We start from the raw sequence: 23274 nt of genomic DNA on the forward strand, positions 1-23274 counted from the left end.
CGTTTGTAGCGCGAATATGAATTTATCAACAACTCAAAGTAAGTGGAAGGTGTTAATTCATCAGATTTAGGTAAAATCCCCAAGGTGGAGTGAGCTTCGATGAGGAAAAATAGGTGGTGGTGTCGGGTTCGAATCATAGGCCAGAAGGACTTTTTCTTCAATTCGAAGTTTTCGAGAAAGTTCTATAGCTTTCCATTAGGGCAGAAGGCTGCATTTCAAGCGGTTGAAAAATGTTTCTCAGAACTTGCCTACTTGCACCAGAAGGTTATTTGTTATAGTTGATTGATTGATTGTAGGGTTTAGCCCGCCGACGCAACGCAGGCGATGAGGGGAGCCGTAGTGGAGGACTCCGGATTAATTTTTACCACCTGGGGATTTTAACGTCAGTCGAAATCTCGTACACATGGGTGTTTTTGCTTTCGCCTACATCAGAATATTTAATATACTGTCTGTACCGAACATGCGCACTTACGCCGCAATGCACAAAAGATATTAACGGTTTGGTGGTGTTAAATCATTTCGTGCATCCATCTCTCCATCTCAGCAGGATGTTTACAGGTTGATGAAAAATCTGGTCAAAGGCTGAATCATATATTAAAACTGCGCTCAAAATTTTCGTTGGAAGTGGTGACGCTGGGTTTTCGTTATAGCCGTATGAATGACCTGGGGGGGGAAGGGGGGCTGTACTTCCTGTGCAAGAAACCCATGCAACAATTTCAGCATAGCGTAATCTAGAACTAAACACTATTCCCCCCCTCCCCCCCCCCCCCCATTTCAGAGAACTTGTACAGCTGGCCGTGGTTGGTTCGATTGCTTGTGAAGGTTCTCACCAGGCTCCTCTGGGATCCTGTCACTGAAATGAGGAACAAAGCAAAAGCGGTCATCGAGTTCCGGCGACAAAATCCACAGGTCAGAACCATCACCAATTGGACGGAAAGCAGCGCGGCAGACAGCTAAAACGAACACCAGATCATTGCATGGGACTCTATAGTAAGGTTGACGTTCGCGATAGCTGATTCAGCATGATCTTGGCTACAGGGCTGCGGTCCCCCCTTTGAGGTTGTGCACATATTTCTTGCGCTGTAGTCTAGATCATGTGATCTCATCTCATGCTGAGATATAGTTGCAATTTTGGAGCGCAAACCGAAGTACGCCATGTATGGCAAGGTCGCAGCGGCTTCGAGCCGCGGAAGCGCAAGTGTCTTAGGTGTGACTTCACGAAAGGCTGTAATGGCCTCATAGATGGCGCTTGCTCGCTCAGTGTTACCCCAGATGCCTCACCAGCTGTGCCCCTGTGCGTGATCTTCTAATTTCGCTCATCATAATATGTTTGCAAGTGTAACTTTGAGCCATGATTTGGAGAGGGGCTGCTATTGTGTGGCGGGAAAGGCTACGTCCCCAAAAGTTTAAATTAATTGCCACCAGCCCGGCGGAAATTTTGCTGCTCTTTTTTTTTCGTGCATTTATTACTCGTTGTTGCTTCATATCATGGAAGTTACAAGAAGTGCCCGAGAGAGCAGAGACGACCTAGATGATATAAAAATGGAGTTAAGTTTTAATCATTTTATGTCGCCTATGAAGCTCACTTATGTTCTGAAAATGTGCAGCCTGTACAAAACAGAAGCTAGCTTCGGCACCATTGCACACAGACAGCAGGGGTTCCCAGCAGACATAAAATTCTGCTTTTATGTTCGGACACTATCCAGAACGGACAGTCTCATAGCTGGCAACGAAATTAATGCTATGATAAAAAATGTCGGTTTTATAAAGTAGTTTACACTGCGTCTCTGTCGTGCACGTACGCCATTTGTTCCTGAACACCACTGGCAACGTGTGTGCTTACACGGCTCATGCCCACATCTTCAATGTTTACTTCGCCGATGCAACACTGTGAACTTCTCACAGTAAGGTTTCTATGCTAGAGGATTCTGTATACTCAGACCGGGCCCAACTTCACCCCATATATATTCTGCACTTGTATGGGCACACCGATTTTGACTTTTAATAATAATACTAAGCAAAGGTCGAGCAACTTTTTATGGTAATTCGTAAGCAAATCTGAAATTTTGAAGATAACATTTCGCAGAAATGTAAAAATGAAATATCATACGTGTGCTTTAGTAGGGTCTACACACAAAAGAAGAGCTCCGGCAGAAGCCATGAGGAAAAATTTCAGTGTCCTGACACCGTGAAGATGGATGACCCCGAAGCTGTAGTGCACGATATCAGAGTGGTCGTAGCGGCTAATTGGGGAATAATTTGTTTCCGGTTTGTTCCGGCAAAACAAAAGTTAGGTTACAACCATTTTCTGTTACCATGTTCCACGCTACAGGAGTCCGTATAGTAAGTGTCATGAGTAGGTTCCGGTAGGTGTTGAGTACCGTGTGCTCTTCGTTCTTTATCGGTGGCTGGTCTTATGTGTTTTGTTATAGGTAGCACTTTCATTCTTGGTATGCATTTCCAGGGTGGCGCGGAAAGGGGAGTAAGGGGTGGGAAGAGGTTGGCGGGGTGCCCGAGGCTACGATAAATTATCTAAAGTAGTCAGACGGAGTTCTGAGCTTTATGGTGAACTGAAGCTTTTTCTTCAACTGCCTTGTGGAGGGCAGCGTCATTGATTATATGTCGGGGGGGGGGGGGGGGGCACGGGGGAGGGGAACTACGTGTCTCAGAGTACGCTTTTTGATGGCCCTTGCTATTTTTCGCATGTGTATTTGTAAGGCGCTGGAAGGGGTAAGCGTGCATGAATCTCAAGTACACCAACGTTTAGACTACGTTACCCTATTCATATTCCTCGACCTTACGGGGTGACTCGTTATGCGGAGTAGCATTTTATGAATTTGGTTATTTGTGAATCCATAGATTTGACTGACTCTGGGCTTTTAGCGTCTATTTGGAGGATGAAATGCAGGACTTAGATGTGCTATGGCGAGAGATGGGCAAAATATTTACTGCTGGGCCAACAGCGTTGCCTGCACTAATTGGCTTTTTTGCGCTGTTGTCCAATACCTCGTTGTCCGAGTTCTCGTTGGGGTAGGTGAGCTTGACGTCGTGCATGTGGCCGCTGACAATGTCGCGACCTTGTTAACATGTGTATTTTAGGTCGCCATGGCTACCCCTTCTACACCGGCGTGTGACGTCGTAGGCCAGCATTGCGTGTTCAATCTTTCGAAGTGCGTTCAGAATCGAGCGAAGGTTCTTCATTACCAGGTTTAAGAGGGTAGGCGATAATATTGTCACGTAGCCCAGGAGGACCCTCGTTTCTTCTGGGAACAAAACTTTACTTGAGCAAACTTGTGCTCCGTGAAGAGTTCTTAGGGGAGCACATGTCTGCTAAAGGAAAGTATTTTTAAATTAAATTCAATTCAATTCAACCATTATTTGCAACAAGAAGTTGTGGGTCCCCCAGCCGAGAAGTGACCGTAAAGACCACTTGAAAGGTGCCTGAGGGCCCGCACTCGCAATGTAGACAGTACAGTGTTCTGTTTCGCTTTTTTTCTCCATTATACGGAGTTGTTTGACTTCAATAGTAGGCGAGGAACCATATAGAACGGCATGCGCACATGAACCATGAAGCATAGTAATTGCAGTAACACAGGAGCAGAAACAACAGTCGTAAAAATCGAAATATTTCTATACAGTGACTTCATAGACACTGAAAAGCAACAAGCAAAAAGAAAGCCAGCGGCGATGAAGAAGTCAACAACACGCATGCACAGACCAGTGTTGGCGAATCGAATGTCGCAGTTTTGCTTGGAGAGCATTTATTTTTCGCCGTTTGCCCACCGAGAACCCTCCCCCCCCCCCCCCCCCCCATCCGGCTACAACATTTGCGATCAAAGCGACTGAAGACAGGGGAACCACTCTTTCTATCAAATAAGAGAGCGTACGTGGAATAAAAAAATGTAGAATGGAAACGCGCGCTTGTCTTCTAGTTTATGGAAGACAGCTGGGCGCTTCCAGGCGCTTGGAAGTAAGCATGTAGGCAAACAAAACAGAAGCTATAGATCACAGCAATATGCAGATTTGTGTTGTGCCTTTAGTAACTGGGTACCGTCGAGATGATTCCTATCAGGTATCAAAGCGCAGATGGTGCGGTCAGTTAAAAATTGTAATATAATCGAAATTCAGATGCCCCAAGCAGTGTCCTTTGTGCTGAGGAGTAGTTGTTGTTCAAACTCTGTATTTTTAGCTTGGTGGTAGTGGAGGGGGGGTGATCCCTTATTCTAGGAGGCCATGGGAAGACGGCGCTTCATCAGCCCTGCACACCAGGAGTCACTTGGAATCCAAGGCGGCCCCGGTCATTAGGTTCTCCCGTAGCTCAGGGAGGGGAAGGGTAGTTGATAAAGATATCGGGCTGATATCGGGCGGGCTGATAAAGATATCGGGCGGGCCGATATGCGCCTCCCATGAACATTTTAATGTGGCTGAATGCGGTGGGAACTTAAACGGGGTACATCTGGTGTAGCCAAGTTGAGTAGGGAAAGGTGTTTGTTCGGAGTCTCCAGAGTAGCTCTTCCCTTTTCGTAAGCTACCGGTGAGCAGGTGGGAAATGTTGCCTTGAAGTGCGACAATGCAGGGTGATATCTTGAATTGTGAGCAGGGAAAGAGACTCGGTGTTTTGTCAGCGGCCTGAGAAGAAAGTTCGTAGGATTGTGTATGGGCAAAGTTATTGCCTGTTAGCGAGGAGTGTCCTCTCTATTTTGATTTTGCAGTAGGGGGCGTGTTGAGTCAGGAGCTTCCACGTAATGGAGGCTAGGTTACCCACTACAAAGCTACGACAGACTTCGTGACAATCTGTAATTTTAACGGTTGTGGTAGTTGGAGTGATGGCGAGGGCAACGGCCAATTCTTCCACGGTCCAGCTAGATGTAGTCTTGATTGAGGCGCAGGTGACGATCTAGTCTTTGGTGGTTACTGTGGCTAAGTGATGGCACGGATTGGAGTAAGGGCTGGCATTTCCGTATGAACCATTCAGATTGTTTCAGTAAAAGTATTTTAGGGCATGCCTAGGAACGGAGCGACGATAGTTGTGCAAAGTTGGATGCATAAGTTTGGGCAGAAGGCGAATACGAGTGGATTGGCGAAACGTATGGCGAAAAGGTTTTTTTGTACATGGTCACAGGGGTCTACATGTTGAGGTCCTGTCAAAGTGCCAGCGCTGCTGGTGTCTGAGTGAGGCGGACTATGTTGCTGAAGAGATGTCATTGGGCGAGTTCGGAGACCGTGTTGTAAATGCTTAATTGGAGCAGTTTAGTTGTTGTGGTGGACATAGGGAGAATGAGTGCACTTTATAGCTTTTCGGATGAGGCGATCGATGGCTTCAGTGTCACTTTTGGTGAGAGTAAGGTAGGCAGCGATGTAGATGAACCGTGATATGCTGAAGGCACGGAAAAGGTCTTCCTCCTTCATGCCGTGATATCGCTTGGAGAGGTGGTGAACATGTGAGTGATTGGGGTAAATATTGCGGTGAGCTTGGATACTGATTGATCGTTTCACATGTTAGCCTGGATAGTGACACCGTCACGCAGAACATTGTCGGAGGCTTGTTAATGTGTCTACACCTACAATGGGGGTAACTCAGCTGCACACGGCTGTCGGGATATATCTTCATGGATGCGTTTGGGAACGTCTTGTGTGCTCACATGCGTTCATAACTCCATCACTTGGGCCCACCGGTGGCCGTTGTCTTCCAGGTTAAGTTCCTCCATACGACATCTGCTCTATCACTTTGTCAACCCAGGCTGCCGTACAGAAAGGGCAGAGGATGGCGGGTGGTTTGGGTGGTTTTCCTTATTTGGGGATGGCGGTGAAGTGAGGCTTTTCCACTTGGGCAGGGGGGAATGGAATCTGCAGTTGTATTCAGAGAAGTAGTTCAGATGTATTCAATCTTGAGGTCATAAGCGCTAGCTAGTATTCGCCCCTTCCGAGTGGAATCGACGTTCGCAATCGCCGTATGGTTATGCAAACTACAGGGCCGACACCTTTTCGAATACCTCGCACCCCTTCCTATCCTGTGGGTGAACAATCCATCCTTTATTAATCGTTTCTCTGCATGACATCTCCATTCATGTTTTCACCCTTTCACTTCTTCGGTCATCTTCCTGCAACCATACTATTGACTCTGTAGCTCGCATCTATGCGGTTTCGCATCTTCCGTCCTGCTCACAAAGCTTACAACCCCTTTGCTTTGGCACACGAAGTAGCACTCATAACGAAGGGTGGCAGTGGACGCATTTGTTCCACCTTAGTTTTAAATATTTTTGGAATGCCTCAATGTTTATAGCAAGAAATAAGGCGTTAATAATTAAACCCTACTTCAATAAAAGAATTAGGCTTGTTATCTGTCGTTATATCGAAGTTATTCCTGCGCATTGCTACGAGTGCCTCATTTAGATTTATTGCTGATTGAGCGGCAACAAACCAATCGTAAAGGTTCATAAAGCTTGTTGACCAGTTTTGCAAGTTAGCGCAGCCTCTTTGACTGAATGGGATCATTATCGATTTTGATCTAATTAGGTAAATTTTTAGCCTCTGCTGTATGACTGGAAATCCTCTAGGGAAATATATGTACATTCGCTCAAAGATTAAATATCGGCAGCACAGCTTGAGGTGCTTGTGTGCTTTTCATTAACAAGTATTCCTCGCATGGGGTTGGCATCGTCACAAATTTATTTCAGATACGACATGAAAAGGAAGAGCTGCGTTTGCGGCTATGTTCAGATGTGGGCACACTGAGGGAAATCTTTTACGTGCTGAATGCTCTTGCTAGCACCCGAAACGTTGTGGCGCAATGGAAAACTAACCGTACTTTTTTTTCTTTTCAGGTGAATCTGCCAGATTTGGCGCAAATTCTCATAGATGATGCGCTGAGCAAAAGAGATGCCTCCAGAAAGGTTATTCGTTCGAAAACTGAAAACCGAGGTACGTGAACAAATGTTTCTATAATTCAACATGGCGGGTTCTATAAACACAATTGAAGTAAATAGTGTTCTTGGCCTGCCCCACCCCCCCTTTCCTGCATTTCTGTCATCTGGGTTAGGCTTCGGTGGTATTCGGCATCGCGTAAATCTTCTGAAGCTTTTGAGGCACATGGCCCTTGATAACAATTGCCATATGAGTTCTTCAGGAATCACCTGTCATAGCTGTTGCCCGCAATTCTCTCACTAGTTTTGCGACACAGTGCCAGAAGGCTCAATACCATGATTAATTTGACACCCACGTTCGGCCTTAAATCAATCATAAAACCGGCCGACTATCAGCTACCGATGCTGCACATGCCATAATGCTTCTTTATTGCTCTGGGTTGCGAGAGCGCCCGATTTCAGCAAGGGGGGGTTAAACCAAACCGCGTAGGAGCTAGTACCGTTCTTGCCCCCGTTGTTTGAGTCCGGTATGCACGGTACCATCCATGGCCGCGCACCTTTCTTAATAGAAAACATTCTGCGTTGTGATACCCCATACCAAGGTATTAGATACCACCAATTACTCCTCAACCGACTTTACAATGACCATCCATAGCCCTCAATCATATGTTCAAAACTGTGTCCACTCCGGCTTCCCGAAGTATAGGGAGATTTATCACCTTATGTTTATGGTACTATTCATCTTCGGTTTAAACGCCCAGATGCAACGGGCGCTTGTGTTGCAGTAGGCAGCAGCAGCTCCACAGCGACCCCCATCGAATTCGTCTTACGCAGCGGTTCGCTACTTTGTGTTGATTGCCTCGTTGTGTTGATGTTGATGCCTGCAGCACTCTTTAAACGAGGCATCATATACCCGGCGACTAGAAATGCGTTCCCAACTATTTACAAAAGAAATGAATTGCGTAGATAAAGATACTGACAACATATGCAGTGATTTCAAGCTAACAATTCCTCTAGTGATTGAAAGAAATCTGAAAAAAAATAAAACAGCAAGTTTTATTTCTTTCCAGCAAGCACATTTCTTTCCAACATTATTACAGCCATCAATACTCACAACCCAATGATCTATGGTGACCGCAAAGTGTTTGTTTATATATTACTGTCGTCCTGAAAGGTTCTTTTGCTTCGTTGGTAGGTGCCTATCCACGGAATGTGAATGGCTCATGTTTTATGTTTTCTATCTTAGCGCCTCTATCTCCAGCAGAAATGGAAGTCCTGGCCGCGCACAGTATGTCTGTTTTTGTGGGAGGGTAAGTTGGTCTTTACTTTTAACACACAATGCAAATGACAAAAAATGTTGAGGTGGATAATATAAATATGTTTCGATATTTGGAGTTCCAGCAGAATTTCTGGAATGGCATATATGCATATGATGGTCGCGTTGACACTTTACAGCTTCACCTTTAAATCATGGTGGAGGGGAAAGCACTATAAGCTGTATAACGCTTTGAGGTGTAGCTAACGAAAGGTCACATTTTAAGGCCCCGTACATTCATCGACAAACTTTGTAAATGACGGTCTAGTCATTGCCTCTTGACTGCAATCGCTTGTTTTTTTATATTTTCAGTGATCGTCAGCAATGCTTCCACTACGTGTTAACCTCTATTCTTTGAAAACTTCTACTTGCACGAAATGTCACGTTACCAGGGTACCTTGTCATTTTAATACGGTACGCTTTTTTCCATCGCGGCCTTGGCCCCAAGGTGCAGTCTCTCGCCCTAAGACGAGTATCTGCTCATATGTGTTCTTGTCCTTAGACACCCATCTTGCGTGTCAAAATTCAAAGGGGCGTCTTTTTGTTACGGTGAAAATGTATTTTCCAATTCCTCATTTCTCGAGTTTACAGTCAGAAATCAGAAACGATCTGATCTTCTTACCACTTGCCCTTCAATTACCGTCATCACTGCACACGTTCCTCCTCGAGTAGGCCTGGCCATTTAACGCCTCCACGACATATCCTGACTGGTTATTTCATCAGGTACCAACAATCTTGGGAAGCCTCAAATTGTCAGTGAAACGAAGGCGCCTCTTTTATCCTGGTCGTCATCATCATCAGCAGCAGCAGCAGCCTATCTACACCCACTGCAGGGCAAAGGCCTCTCCCATTATTCTCCAATTACCTCGGTCCTGTGCCAACTGTGACCAATTTATCCGCGCAAACTTCTTCATCTCATCTGCCCATCTAACTTTCGGCTGCCCCCTGCAGCGCCTGCCTTCTCTAGGGATCCACTCTGTTACCCTTAATGACCAGCGGTTATCTTGCATTCGCATTACATGCCCTGCCCACGTCGATTTATTTTTCTTAATTTCCACTAATATGTCGTTAACACGCGTTTGTTCCCTAACCCACTCCGCTCTCTTCTTGTCCCTTAATGTTACACCTATCATTTTCCGCTCCATTGCACGCTGAGTCGGTCTCAATTTAACTTGAACCCGCTTAGTGAGCCTCCAGGTTTCTGCCCCGTAGGTGAGTACTGGTAAGATGCAGCTGTCATACACTTTCTTCTTCAGCAACAATGGTAGGCTGCTATTCATTATCTGAGAATGTCTGCCCTATGCACCCCACCCCATTCTTATCCTTCTAATTATCTCTGCCTCATGGTTGGGATCTGGGGTCACAAATTCCTCGTAATCCTCGTAATCAAAACAAAATGACGCCAACTAACACAGGTGACCATACCTTCTATCGCGGCAAGATATCGCGTGCTCTTGATGTTGCCTTTGTTTCCCTCTAGTTGCTGCCCGCGGCGCATCGGCACGTAGACGTGGAGGCACAAGGGAGCTATCATGTAACAACATATCTTTGTCTCGACGGTGTCTCTGGTAGCTATCGAAGGCGGACAGACAGCTGCATTAGCTGGGGGATGTATGCTGCTGCCATTCATGAACCGGAATCATCTCTCACGTCGTACGAAAATCTTATAAACGAGATGAAGCGTCTCCGAAGTTCCCCCACCAGAGTTCTACACATTCCAGGACCGCGCTTTTTGGCTGCAACTGAATACGAGAACCTACGCACGTCCGGAGAACGACGGGCCCGAAAAATGATGTCATCAGAAGATATACCGGCTTTCAGGCGCGCGAAGGAGCAGATTGAAAGACACGTACAAATATTGACTAGACGGCAATGGCTGAAATTGTATTCCAAACTGAACAGTTGAAAGGGTAATTCTCGATTATGGTGCATGATACCAACCATTCGCATACAGCTGACACAGCGGCGTCCCTTTGAGTCTGTAGCCCTCAATGGGCGTGTTACTTCTGTGAATAAAAGAATAATTTTGCGCCAAAATCACTTTGGAACCGACAACCGCTTCAACACTTGATCCACATTGCATTCACACTTCAGAATGTAAGGCTGCTACCACAGACGTTCCGAACACAACGACCCAATTGTTAGCTCCACTTACGTCGGTTAACCGAACTTCGGCTCCTGGCCCTGACGGCATTATATACGCAGCCTTATCTCAGCTTGGCAACAAGTCGAAAACATTTCTATTTTCCCATTTTAAATCGTTTCTGGAATACGGTTGTTTAGAGGCCAGTGAGAAATTGGGTATCGCAGTACCTCTTCTGAAACCCGGAAAGGTACACAAGCACATAAACACTTACCGACACATCACTCTACTGAGTTGTGTAGGTAAGCTCATGAAGAAAATGGTGCACCTACGCTTAAATTGCGGCTTGACGAACAGACACCTAAATCCTCTGGAGATATCTGGTTTCCGAAAAGACAGGAGCAGCATTGATAATGTCCTGGCCCTTGTGAGTCATGTCAAGTGAGTCATAGCCTTGTGTCGCATCACCATGGCGACGTTTGTCGATGTAAAGCAACGTTTGAATCTGTGTCGCATGAAGTCATTTAGATAGCCTTGAAGTCCATCGGAGTTCGAGGCCGAATGTATGTATGGCTCTACAATTATCTATCCGGCAGGTCATTGTACATGCCCACTAAAGATGGTGACACTGCACTTCACACTGTGCGTGAAGCCTAAAATTCCCCTAGGAGGAATTTTAAGCCAGACTTTCTTCAGTGTTTGCCCAATTGGAATCAAGCAGTGTATGCCGCCATCAGCTTGCATGTCACTTTGTTATTTACACATATGTATTTAGTGCTCAGTAAGCAACCGGCAGATTCTGCTCGCAAGGCTTCAAAGGGCCATTAACTCAATGCCATCCTTTCTGACAGCACGTGACCGTGAAATATCGGCTGAGAAGTGTGCTGCGATAGCCTTCATATGGTGTAGCACGTCATATGGTGTAGCACACCCATATGGTGTAGCACGTCGGGCGCTTGGCTTGGCTGACCTCGCCGGCCAATTAAAGGTGATTCTATCTTTGCCTGCCATTTCGCATCATTTGAAAAAGTGGCCTCCGCGAACCAGAGAATATTGTACAAAATCGGATACATACAGTCTCATACCACGTTATCCGCCGTGCTGTCTTAGTGGTTAAGGTGTTGTGTTGTTTATCCCAAGAACGTGGGTTTGACCCTAAACGTGGTGCTGGCATTTTTAGATGAAGGCGGAAAGCGAGAACTCCCATCTTTTGTGATTTCGGTGCAGGTAGGGGTCTCCAGGCGGTCAAAATTATTTCGGAGCTTACCCCTACGCGGGTTAGTTCATAGCCTTGGTGCAGCTTCGGGCGCGCTGAATCCCACAATCAATCGGCAACGTAATACTAATTGAATTAAAACTGTGTGACAAGCGTACGCACTGATTCCAATTGCACGACAGAAAGAACCATGTATTAACAATACGAAGACCAAAAATCTCCAGTAATAAAGCAGCCGGTCGCGCAAAAATACCGTGCAAAATATGGCACATATAGAGCCATTAAACGTTTGAAATACACCGCTTCGGGTATCGGCTACATGTGGGTATGAAACGCTTTGCTAGACAATCAGCTTGCACCATTGGGATGTGCTTCAGAGCGAAGGCCCGATATCACGCTTTTATGTCTTACGGCGTCGAGCGGTATTCATCGCATGACGAGAAACGTGCATGACGTGTATTATTCCTCGGGTACCGGTTGATGTCGTGAGATTTCAAAACGAGACGTTACCGCAACTTCCTCTGTTGAGGCTGAAAGTTGAGTAAGCCTTAACGATGGCTTAACAAGATTCCAAGCATCTCACTGATTGTACGGCGATCTACGGGTACCGATTAACGACGAACTGAAACCCTGACGTGAAGCCTAAAATGGGGCCTTAACATACCCGCGTTCCCTTCCGCCATCCCTCTGCGGTTCATAAACTTTTGCACCATACCCATAAATATAGGGGTTCTTCGCTAAGAGACTGCAAAAAGAACTTTAGAGTTTTCAGATCCTCAAAATCACCTCAGTGCTGCTAATGTTGCCATCGATCACAGTAGTTTATGTGCCTGTCCTTGCCAGACGTCTTCCTACCGGCGACGATGTTCCCCATGCCTAGTGGGCTCCTTATTGTCACATTCTTCGCCACGTACGATGGAGCACCGGTCGTGTAAGGCATTGCAGAATCATTTGCAGGGAGGTATATTTTGTGGCATAAAAGGAAAAAGAGCGTTGAAGAACAGGGACAAAAAAGATATGTAAAGGCGACGACAGCTCATTACATTCTAGTATATTGCTAGATAAAATCATTGTATATAAACACCACAACCACAGGGGCATCTGCGCGAGCACCATCAAGGAAAAAAATCCGAAACAGAGCTTGTGCTTGATGTTTCGCCAGGATGGGGTATCGCAGGGGATACTGTGTTGGGCTGGCATTTATATATCATGATGTTTAAGACATAAATAAGCTTGTTGTGAGCGTCCATCCCGTTTACTTGTCTTCATTTTGTCTCCCTCTTTTCAAGCTGTAGTTTATTATAATGCTTAGAACCTGTACAGTAATACCAGAGTCCTTCAATGCTTTTCTGGTCACGAAACTTCTCCGTAACGCTATGGGAGAGCTTCATATGGGGACCAACGCTCCCGCGCGGTGGCGCTACGAGTCTGGTGAAGGCGGCTTGGACGGCGGCGGCCGTATTTGCCGTGCGTTGGAGCGCGAGCTTGCAGGTGTTTGTTGTGTGATATAGCTTTCTAAACTCATCACGATGGGCAAACTATGTGAACTACCATGCCTCTGACGTGCTGTGTACCTGGTTGCCGCTCTGGCTATCGGAATACGACGGAAAAGGCTTCGTTGTTCTGCCTCCCAAGCGACCGCGAACAACCCGACAGGTGGAAGCGCGCGTTTCCACGACAGGAGACGGACGCTTTCAGCTTCGAGTGGAAGGCCGTTCGTGTGTTCGGGAAATATTTCGACCCCACGGACATTATTCGAGCCGATGAGTTCAAAATAAGTGGACAACCTGTGCTTCTGCAGCGAGAAGCTCAAGCTCCGCGTTGCCCCGGATATTTGAAAACCTGCCGGCGTATCTTACGAAGCCCAAGCCACGATCGCGCTCACAACGAGAAAATCCGTCTGCTAAACGTCGTCGCGTTTCATCGCCGCGTTTCGTCGCGGCACAAAGATCGGACTGCAGCTACTGTGATTTGGGTTATTCAACCAGATATTTTGAATTTGGAAAGCGGAGCATGGCTATCTTTGCCTGCGTATATTTTTTTTTACTTGCCCGCCGCGCTTACCCAGGGGCTAAGGCGTTGTGCATAAGCCCAAGGACGCGGGTTCCCAGCCGTTTTTCTAATGGAGGCGAAAAGAGAAAACGCTTGTGTGTTCGAGATTTCGGCGCAAGTTAAAGATACCTGAGTGGTCAAAATTAATCCGGAGCGCTACACTACGGCTCGCGCCCCATTGCCTGTGTAGCGTCGGCACGTTAAACATCATAATCAATCAATCAATGTTTTTTAACTTGCCGTTTGGGTGGGAGGGGTGTGACAGGCACTGAGCGGGCGAGTTTTTATCTGTTGATACCCTATGCCTATGAGAACAGCCGAGAAAGTAGCTCAAAACTGTAGCATTTACTCCTACCCTGGCCCCTCCGCGCGCCCATTATTCTGCTTCCATTTTGTGAGCGTTTTTTTCCCTGCTGTCCACGCTAACTTTCCGAATCTCGATTATAGTTTTACATTATTAGCGCGCTATAAAATAGCGCAAACACAGCGCTAACCAAACGTGCTGTAAGTTTGCACACCTATTTGTTCAGCGCAGCATGTTGCGCCCAGGGCTGAATACAGATTTAATTCTGGCGCTAGTTCACTCAAATCATGCAGGCGGCTGCAAAGGCTAGTCAAAAATTGAAAACGCCATATGTCCGCCTTTTCGCAGCGAGAACGTAGCGGTGCTTGCCGGAATGAACGAACACTGCAACATATGCGCCTCAGTAACACCCGTGGTCTTTCCTCAGTTTCACAGCTGAGCTACGGGACAACAAATGACTCAAAAACAACAACTGACTGACTCAAAAAGTGACTCAAAAACTTCGCTAGCATTTTTACTGGTGGAAATGAAGAGCAGATGAAAGTAGGCGCGTGCCGACGGAGAAACAGCCGGCCCGCAAGCGTCGTCGCCAGCCGGCGAAGCCTCCACGTTAACAGGGGCGATCCTAGCGGCAGCTTTTGTCCCTGAATGAAACTTCGGCCCGAGTTCGTGACCAGAAAAGCATTGAAGGACTCTGGTAATACTTAGTTGCCGAATAAACAAAAACTCACAAACGAACAAAGAAAATACCAAATGTGTTGCCATTGAACCGCCATCGCGGTAGGAAGAGAAAAATAGAAACCCGAAATCATAAAAGTGCGGAAACACATTTGTTTACCTTATGTATGATAAAGAGTATTACTGCAACGCCTGGCCTCTTTCCTCCCCCCTTCCTTTCAACAATGCAGGTACGACACCACGAGGTTAGCCCTGACGTACTGGTTCTACCTGATGGGCAAACACCCCTCTATTCAAGAAAAAATGAGAAAGGAGGCATTGGATGCTTATAAGTTAGAGGTGAGACACAAGATAATACTTAACATACACAAGATAGAAAACAAAATTTACGTGGAGAACATAACCGTTTATACTATTCATTTGGCGACAATTAAGTATAACAAAAACGCCGCGAAAGCAGTGCTTTCGTGTGAGTGGAGTGCTTTTTTCTCTAGTATTCCTTCCTTCAAACTCACAAGGCGGTGCTTTCGTGTAAGTGGAGCGTTTGTTTCTCTAGTATTCATTCGTGCGAAGTCCCTCAGCGCACTGTTTTGATATAGCAGTCCGTGAACTCACGCCTTCCCACTTGATTCGGTTGCAGTAAATGACACACAGAGATGGCCCAGCCGCCACTGGGCGATAAGACACAGCCGGAGTAGATTTTCCCGTTTTCCTAGTCACGTGGTACCGCAGGGGCCAAACTCAGAGCAAGCGCAGCGATAAGAAAGGCATATTTTGCGCGGCGGTGGATGACGGTCATGTGATGCGATTAAGGACTGTTAAAATGTAGTGTACTGCAACTTTCGTGCCAAAAAATCCGGTCATTAGCAGTACAACTCCTAACACTAGGGCAATACTGATATCTCTTGGACGCAATATTTCCCAGTTCAATGGAAAGGTCTCGTTTGAAGGTACAGGTTGTTCACCCAATTTTCTCTTACTTTTCTATTCAATGGCTGTACCTAGATATACCGCAGCAAATCTCTAGTTGGTATGCTATCTTGATTTAGGTTCTACTGCGAGATACGAAAGACTGAAGGAAATGTCCACCAGTACACCTTTCAATCAGTTTGCCACTTGCAATCGTTCGGTTGGCATTACTACACGTTCACGACATAAAGATTTTGCGATGGTTAGTCTCATCTAAACGACTTTAGGCTTGGTTGGAACGCAGTTTTGTCGCCTCCTTTTTTTACAAAACGGTAGGGTTTCTATAAAAATTTGCTTATGTTCCAGGGAGACCATGTATCTGTGGATGGGCTTACAAAACTTTCGTACACAAACCAAGTTATTTCGGAAACACTAAGATTGTATCCGCCTACAATAACGCAAGTATTCAGTGCCAATATCTAGCCTTCGCCCACTACATGCTGTTTAGGAAGTACCCAAGAAATATATTTATTTTAAATATCATGCCCCACCCCATCTAGCGACGACCATTGTTGAACGCGAAGCTTTCTCGCGAGGGATTCTTTGGTAGGCCAATCCCACACTGCGAGTATGTGCTACTTAGGAGGTACGCACTATAGTTTTCTAGAAAAGCCACCACTCCTGTCGGGTGTGCACTCCTTAGGACTAACGTTTGGGTTTGGGGTGCACGGCGCGAATCTACACCAGCTACTTGACATTCACCGAGCACTTTTTGGAGTGGGTGCTGGTTGTGAGGTGTTCCACCCCAAGATTGATTGATTGATTGTAGGGTTTAACGCGCCGACGCAGCGCAGGCGATGAGGCGCGCCGTAGTGGAGGGCTACGGATTAATTTTGACCACCTGGGGATCTTTAACGTGCGCCGAAATCTCGTACACACGGGCGTTTTTGATTTTCGCCTCCATCAGAAAAGCGGCCGCCACGGCCGGGAATCGAGCCCGCGACCTCGTGCTCAGCAGCGCAACGCCTTAGACACTGAGCCACCGCGGCGGGTTCCACCCCAAGATGTTACGTTAGGTTTACCTTTGGGCTTAACGCAGGGCAATGCCATTCACATCCTATGTCGGCCTGTGGGTAACGGCTGTCGAGGTTCACTTCACGGCATGACGTTGGGAGTATTTACGTCGCGCTGTCGCACTCCTGCGTGACCTCCTCCCTGTGCTGCAAATCAGCCTTTAGCGGAAGGACTGCAACGCAGCTGACGTCAAGCTTGTAGGGAAGTGTTTTGATTTTGCAACACTTCCAATCCGATCATCACCGTTGTTATACAAAGTTGTCTTTCCCGCCAGGCGGATTCGCGAGCCAGATGCTCCAGTCAGAATACTAAGGCATCGCTTTAAATACATTTCGTTCTAGTATGAGCAGGGTAGAAACATCAACGGCCACGACTAATAGAACAGCGATGACTTCTATTCAACTGCTAGGTGCAGCGTCTCGTCCTTAGCACAGCGTCATCTGTAGAAGTTGTGTTACAGTCGTCGATGAGGACTTGGAGATTAATTGGACCCTGCAACACTTTTTTCAACTTTTTAAAATCTTAAATGCTTTGAGAACGTAGTCAACAGACACATCCAGTACTTAAAGCGGGTGACCGCAAAGTGCCTCAGCCAACATTTACTTCAACACAGATTGAAGGCGGGCCAGTTGGTACATAACTGAGTTATAAAACAGCGCTGGAAACAGGACTACAGAAAGGGCACACAGGCAGGGCGCTGCCTAACAACTGAATGGATTGTCACTGAAGGGGCAATAAATACGAAAAGAAAGGGACACTTGAAGAAAGAAATAACAACTAAAGAATAGAAAAAAACAATCAGTTCCAAAAAGTACAGTAATCTTCATTACTAACGCAATCGCAGAAACTAGCACGCCTTGTACCAAAGCCCTACTTATCTACAGTATCACTATGAAAGTGAACTTCCTTCCCCGTGAGAGCAACAGAAGGAGCGCTGACGCAATCATGTTTCCGGGTATGCATTTCCCAGGCTTCTCTAATCTCTCATCGCATGCGGTCCCGGTATCGCGCAGGCACGTGGCTTTTCTCAAACAGAGGCAAACAGCCTGGGCTATTGGCAACGTGTACAGCGAGTGTGCTACCTGTGGCGTTTCTTACGTAGCACGCGTACTCCCGAAGACGATCGTTGAGACATCGCCCCGTTTGTCCCACGTATGACCGCTCACAAGACAATGGTATCTCGTAGATAACCTCCCCCTGGCATTGGACGTAGGGCTTCGCATGTTTCTTCGCGCATTTTTTCGTCGCTGGTCTCTCACTGTTTACTTTGCGGCAAAGGCTACTTAATCTGTCCGGAGTAAAAAACACGAGGTCAACACCCGACCGCCCTACTATTTTCTTAAGCCTGTGGCTCACCCCGTGGATGTAACGGATCACGGCTATCTTCTTTCTCTATCTGGATGTAGGCTCCTGTTCCTTGGATGGATTTCTGAGTCCTTTCAAGATTTTGTAGCCCATGCCGCAAAGCAGCGAATGAGGAACGCCACCCCTCCGCAGACGGCTTGTTTAGCCGTCCAGGCTGCTCTGGATTCGATAATGACAGGATCTTTACAACCAGTTGTGTAATGCTGAAGTAGCAACGCCTCGCTTTACAAGCTTCGAGTGCGCAGACGTGAATGGCATCAAACCCTTGTGACCTCGTTGTGCATAGCTCGAACACAGGTGCTTGGCATTCAGGAGCAACCTCGTATCTAAAAACTATAGTTCGTTTTCAATGGGTACCTCCTGTGTTAGCTCGAAGTGGCTAAAGTTCTGGGAAAACAATCTCATAATGCCATCAACATCGCTCGCCTGTTCTTTCGCAGACACCTTGTACAGGACGAGGAAGTCGTCGACGAAGCAAAACACTTTTAGCACCGCGCTGTCCTTCATAGCCGCATCAAAAACCCTGCTATGGCGGGCGAGCACAAGGTCACTCAGTAGGTCGCTCCTGACAAATTAAGTAGACTTTGCCGCAAAGTAAACAGTGAGAGACCAGCGACGAAAAAATGCGCGAAGAAACATGCGAAGCCCTACGTCCAATGCCACGGGGAGGTTATCTTCGAGATACCACTGTCTTGTAAGCGGTCATATACGTGGGACAAACGGGGCGATGCCTCAACGATTGTCTTCGTGAGTACGCGTACCACGTAAGAAACGCCACAGGTAGTACACTCGCTGTACACGTTGCCAATTGCCCCGGCTGTTCGCCTCTGTTTGAGAAAAGCGATGTGCCGGCGCGATACCGGGACCGGATGCGACGATACATTAGAGAAGCCTGGCAAATGCACACCCGGAAACATGACTGCGTCAGTGCTCTTTCTGTTGCTCTCACGGGGAAAGAAATTCACTTTCTTGGTGTTACTGTAGATAAGTAGGGCTTTGGTACATGGCGTGCTAGTTTCTGCGATTGTGTTAGAAATGAAGATTACTGTACTTTTTTAAAGTGATTGTTTTTTGTATGCTTTAGTTGTTATTTATTTCTTCATGTGTCTTTCTTATTTCGTATTTATTGCCCGTTCAGTGACAATAAACTCAGTCGTTAGCACCCTGTCTGTGTGCCCTTTCTGTACTCCTGTTTCCAGCGCTGTTTTATAACTCAAACATTTACTTATTTATGCCAAACGCTACACTTTTGTTATTACAGCAACGTAGCTGCTATTAGCTGCTTCCTTTCTGTTGCATAAATGCACGCGTTCGATGGCCCGTTTAGAAAAAAAAGCCACAAAGCAACGCATACACGAAAGGCCAATAGCTCTGCTGCGACGAGCAAATGAAAAGGTGCCGCTCTTTGCTCGTGATACCCATAGCTTTGAGCATGCTTCCATACGCAAAGAAAAGAGTGAAAGCGTTTATCGAAGGTGCTGCAGAGTCCCTTTAAAACATCTAAAAATTGAAGTTCTTTGATATTGTTATGTGGTTGCAGAAGTGATAAGGCGAGCCTTGGTTAATAATGATGACCGAACTATTTATACACTATTTATGTACAAAATGGCCATGGGTGACACAAAGCCAGGCAAGGCGCCCAACCCCGCTTCGCCGTCCTCGCGGATGCTCGTCATCAGCGACTACACGCCGCTGCCGTCCTGCTCGTCGTTGATGACGTAACGTAAGACCTCCTCGAAGGTGACCGTTCCGGTCAAGGCCGCGGTAGCTTGATGAGCTCGGTAAAGACGAACGATGTGATTAGAATATACAGTAAAGAAGCTCTTGTAACCATGGATGTAAGTGACCGGTTGGGTGAACACTGGCCCGCAGTAGCGACGTCCGCAAAGCAACGACGAACTGGTGAGGGCTTGTAACCAGGTCGGACCACAGGACTGGCAACACGGCGTCATTTGCTGGTGACATGTCGTGAGGTCTTGGCGGCTGTTGATCTCGTCACGGGCTGGGGATACGTGGTGGGGGCGTTGTCGAGCCTAGGTAGCGGTGGGGCTGGGGCTGCCCGACATGGTTCACACCCTACGATGGTTCCACCTATACAGATAAGGCGCGAAGCTGTGGGCAGGACGGGGGTGTACTCCGAATATCAACAAAAATGTTGCGGGGAAGATAACAGATTTGCAAGTTTCGTACAGCGGGATACAGGCACCGGGCAATACGAACAAGGCTGAGTGCGTGAGGGAGAGCGGTGATGGTAATGACCGGGGAAGATGATGATCGCAATGAGCCGCGTAGATTGTCCACCTCATACCAAATGTCAATTTCTCCAACAACATAACCACGCCAAGTAACAGTAATAATATTTCCGTCACTCATCCGAAACTACCGTAAAATTCCGACGAAGCGCCCCTCTGTAGGCAAGTCGAGATCATCTGCAAAGTGGGGAGGGGCGCTATCCGGGAACGGCACCAAAATTCAAGATGGCGGGGACAAGAATCTTTCAACCGAAAAAAAAACGGAATACATATAGACTTAAAATTTTGTCAAAGAATGTTAGCCATCGCTTTCAAATCAAATAAATAGGCTCCGCCAAATCAGTCCCCCCCCCCCCCCCAAGAGAAAAAAAAAATTCCCAGTATTCCGCTAGAAGTGCTCCCCTGTCTACTGGCACCACAGATCCAACATCTTCAGCGCACCGTGTAGGTAGCCTTCCTCCGAGCCATCCAGTGTGATGCTTGTGCCGAAGTCCCTGAAGTACCGTGCCCCAGTATTCTTGGGTACAGTGCCCCACCCCTTGGAAACAAAATCGGGCACATGCCGCAAGTTTTCTTTTAGTGTTCGCCCTTCCTCACAATGTTTCGCGGGCTATAGGGCTGCTAACCAGGATTGGATTGGATAGGATTATAGACTGGCCATGGCACGCCAGCGTTGCCTAGGTGCGGTTGATCTCGGGTCGCGGAATGAAGAGGAAGAGGAGGAAAGCGCTTTCCCGGAAAGGCGCAGAAATTTGATATTTGCAGGGGATTTAGGAGTGGAGCTTACACGGGTGGGTGCGGTTGTTCAAAATGTTCGAAATAATACCTCAAGGTTGTACGAAGCGTGAAGTGTCTTAATTTACCTCGTCTGAGGAATTTCCCGCATGAAAAATGGGGGGTTCTAGCTGTTACAAAATTTATTAAGCTAAGTGCTGAGCTTCCTTTTCTGGGCATAACTCCTTAACTGTTTTTTCCTCCCGTCAGATTTACGACGCGGTGTGCTGAAAAGGACTACATTTGTGGTCGCTACATCATTAAGAAAGGTATCTCGGTAATGATCCCCGTGTATCAGCTGCATCACGATCCGCTTTTGTGGGTGGATCCAGAAAAGTTCGACCCTGACAGGCAAGTTCTCCAGGTGCTTTGTTTTGATTTTATCGATAGACTGAGCACACGTTAGCTTATCGTTTCTCGCGGGACGATGGCTCAGGGGTGAGTAAATCGTGCTGGTGGGCAACAGGTTTTACTCGCTTGTGGGTCACTTCAAGAGCTTTTCTTGTTGAGATTAAGAGATGAAGGCGATGTGTCGGAGATTCAAAAGGCTTTAAACAAGACCAGAGATTAGGTTTATCCTCTACCTCAGGTGAGTTCTTTCCATCGTAGGCTTGCCATAACGCCTGCGCGTAAAGCCCTAATTTAAGCTTTAATAAACATGGTGTGAGCCTTCTATGCTTTAACCCGCTGCTTCGTTGGGAACAGACTTAATCGATACTTTCTAGAAGCCGGTGTCGTGCTGCTGATATGTTGCTAAAAAAGAACCGAGTAACAGGTATTGCTATGAAACTAAAATTGCAGACAAGCGCCGTTGGGGAGAAAAGAGATAGACGGAACTTCTATGATAGCAAAGGCATATCCCTCATGAAGAAGATAGAGATGAAGATTCAAGGATAGGAAAGAAAACCTTCCAAATATAATTTTATTTGGTGCTCCCGCGACCATTCTCTATTCCTCCTCCTGGTCAAGTTTTAACTAGATTTGGCTTTTTCAGTGCCCTTAAAATAAAATATCTCCCTCTGACCTGACGTGTGGCGCAGGACAAAGTTCTGCACAAATTTAACGTGAACCACACTAATTATCTTTGTTTTATATAGATGTTTTCTAGCAGAGAATGATAAAAAAGAAGTTTCAATTGCTCCATGTTACTTTCTCCCTATTTTCTTGTTCCTGCGGTAATCTGCCATAACTATATCCCCCATTGGTAACGCGTGGCCTCTGTAGAGGGGGCGCGTAATGAATCCTTCCAGTTATCACCAATAAATGAATATACATTTTCTCGTTTCAGTCACCCTAATGTTCCAGCCAGAGACTTGCATTTTTTATAGTTTCAAGTGGTGATTAGGAATTAGAAAAAAATTAATAAATTCGGGTATTTTTACAGACCCTCCCTTCGGAGAATCTGCGATATGCACTCTGGTTTGCTCATTGCCTTTTCTACGTGTTAGAATTTTTTCACGAATATTGTTACCATAAAGGACGCAAGTAATACAATGCGTTCCTCTTGATACAAGTTGAATATTCATTGTGCGTGTTTTACATACCATTCAGAGTTTTGTGAGTCCCTGAAGGGACCATGTACTGACTCTCATGAATGTTTTCCTTCAGTTGCCCTCTCTGAGCCCCGCAACGTTTAGGCTTCAAACACTCGAGGCGATAGAGGCAGGCATAAAGAACAGGTAACCTCTGCGCGGGGCTCCCACGCGCCCCCCATTTAAGCAGTGGGAGGGTGTCATTCACCTGCATAACAAATGCGCATGTGTCGATTTGAAGGTCACGGGTGTGAGTGAGCGCTATCATGGGCAATGAGAAATTCTTTCTCTCCCCTTCTGGATAACATGCAAAAGAATGTGGTAAGCTTAAATTACCGAGGAACAAACTTGGCCACGTAGGATCAAAGGAATGAGGCTTCGGAACTACGGCTAGAAAAAAGTAAACATCCCCCTCGCGAGGGGCACGATCAAATGCAGAGCATTTCCGCGGGGGGCGCGCCTGCAAGTCGTATGGATTACGTATTGGTTGTTGTTGTTGTAATTGTTGTCTTCCAGCGTAGACATTGTCGATGAAGTCGGTGGTGAAACGTGCCGTGAACCCCCTGCCGCGGCTATGACGCAACGTGGAGCGGCTATGACGCAACGTGGAGCGGCTATGACGCAACGTGGCGCGGCTATGACGCAACACAATCCAACACAATCCACTTTAATCCAATCCAATCCAAATCCAAACCAATCCAAGCCAAGCCAAGCCAATCCAAGCCAATCTAATCGAATCCAATCCAATGCCCCTCGCGAGAGAAATCGCGCAACCACACGAACGCGTGATGTTGACGTCACGATCACGGCACAGATGTTAGCGACCGGAGCGCGCGCGAACGACATATGTGGTTTAA

The 23274-nt window shown here is 46.7% G+C and overlaps 1 protein-coding gene across 1 annotated transcript in view; it reads left to right on the top strand.

Moving 5' to 3' along the window:
* LOC144139717 (cytochrome P450 3A43-like) overlaps window positions 1–23274 on the top strand; it is a 55312-nt gene that overhangs the window by 26971 nt on the left and 5067 nt on the right. The window contains exons 7-10 of the mRNA XM_077672000.1: window positions 8110–8173; window positions 14742–14850; window positions 15787–15878; window positions 21096–21236. Coding sequence (XP_077528126.1) covers window positions 8110–8173; window positions 14742–14850; window positions 15787–15878; window positions 21096–21236 — 406 coding nt within the window. The remainder of the gene's footprint in view (window positions 1–8109; window positions 8174–14741; window positions 14851–15786; window positions 15879–21095; window positions 21237–23274) is intronic.

The sequence above is a fragment of the Haemaphysalis longicornis genome, unplaced genomic scaffold (genome assembly GCF_048455015.1).
Source record: "Haemaphysalis longicornis isolate Haplotype H1 unplaced genomic scaffold, Haemaphysalis longicornis Haplotype H1 scaffold_5, whole genome shotgun sequence".
Lineage (NCBI taxonomy): Eukaryota > Metazoa > Arthropoda > Arachnida > Ixodida > Ixodidae > Haemaphysalis > Haemaphysalis longicornis.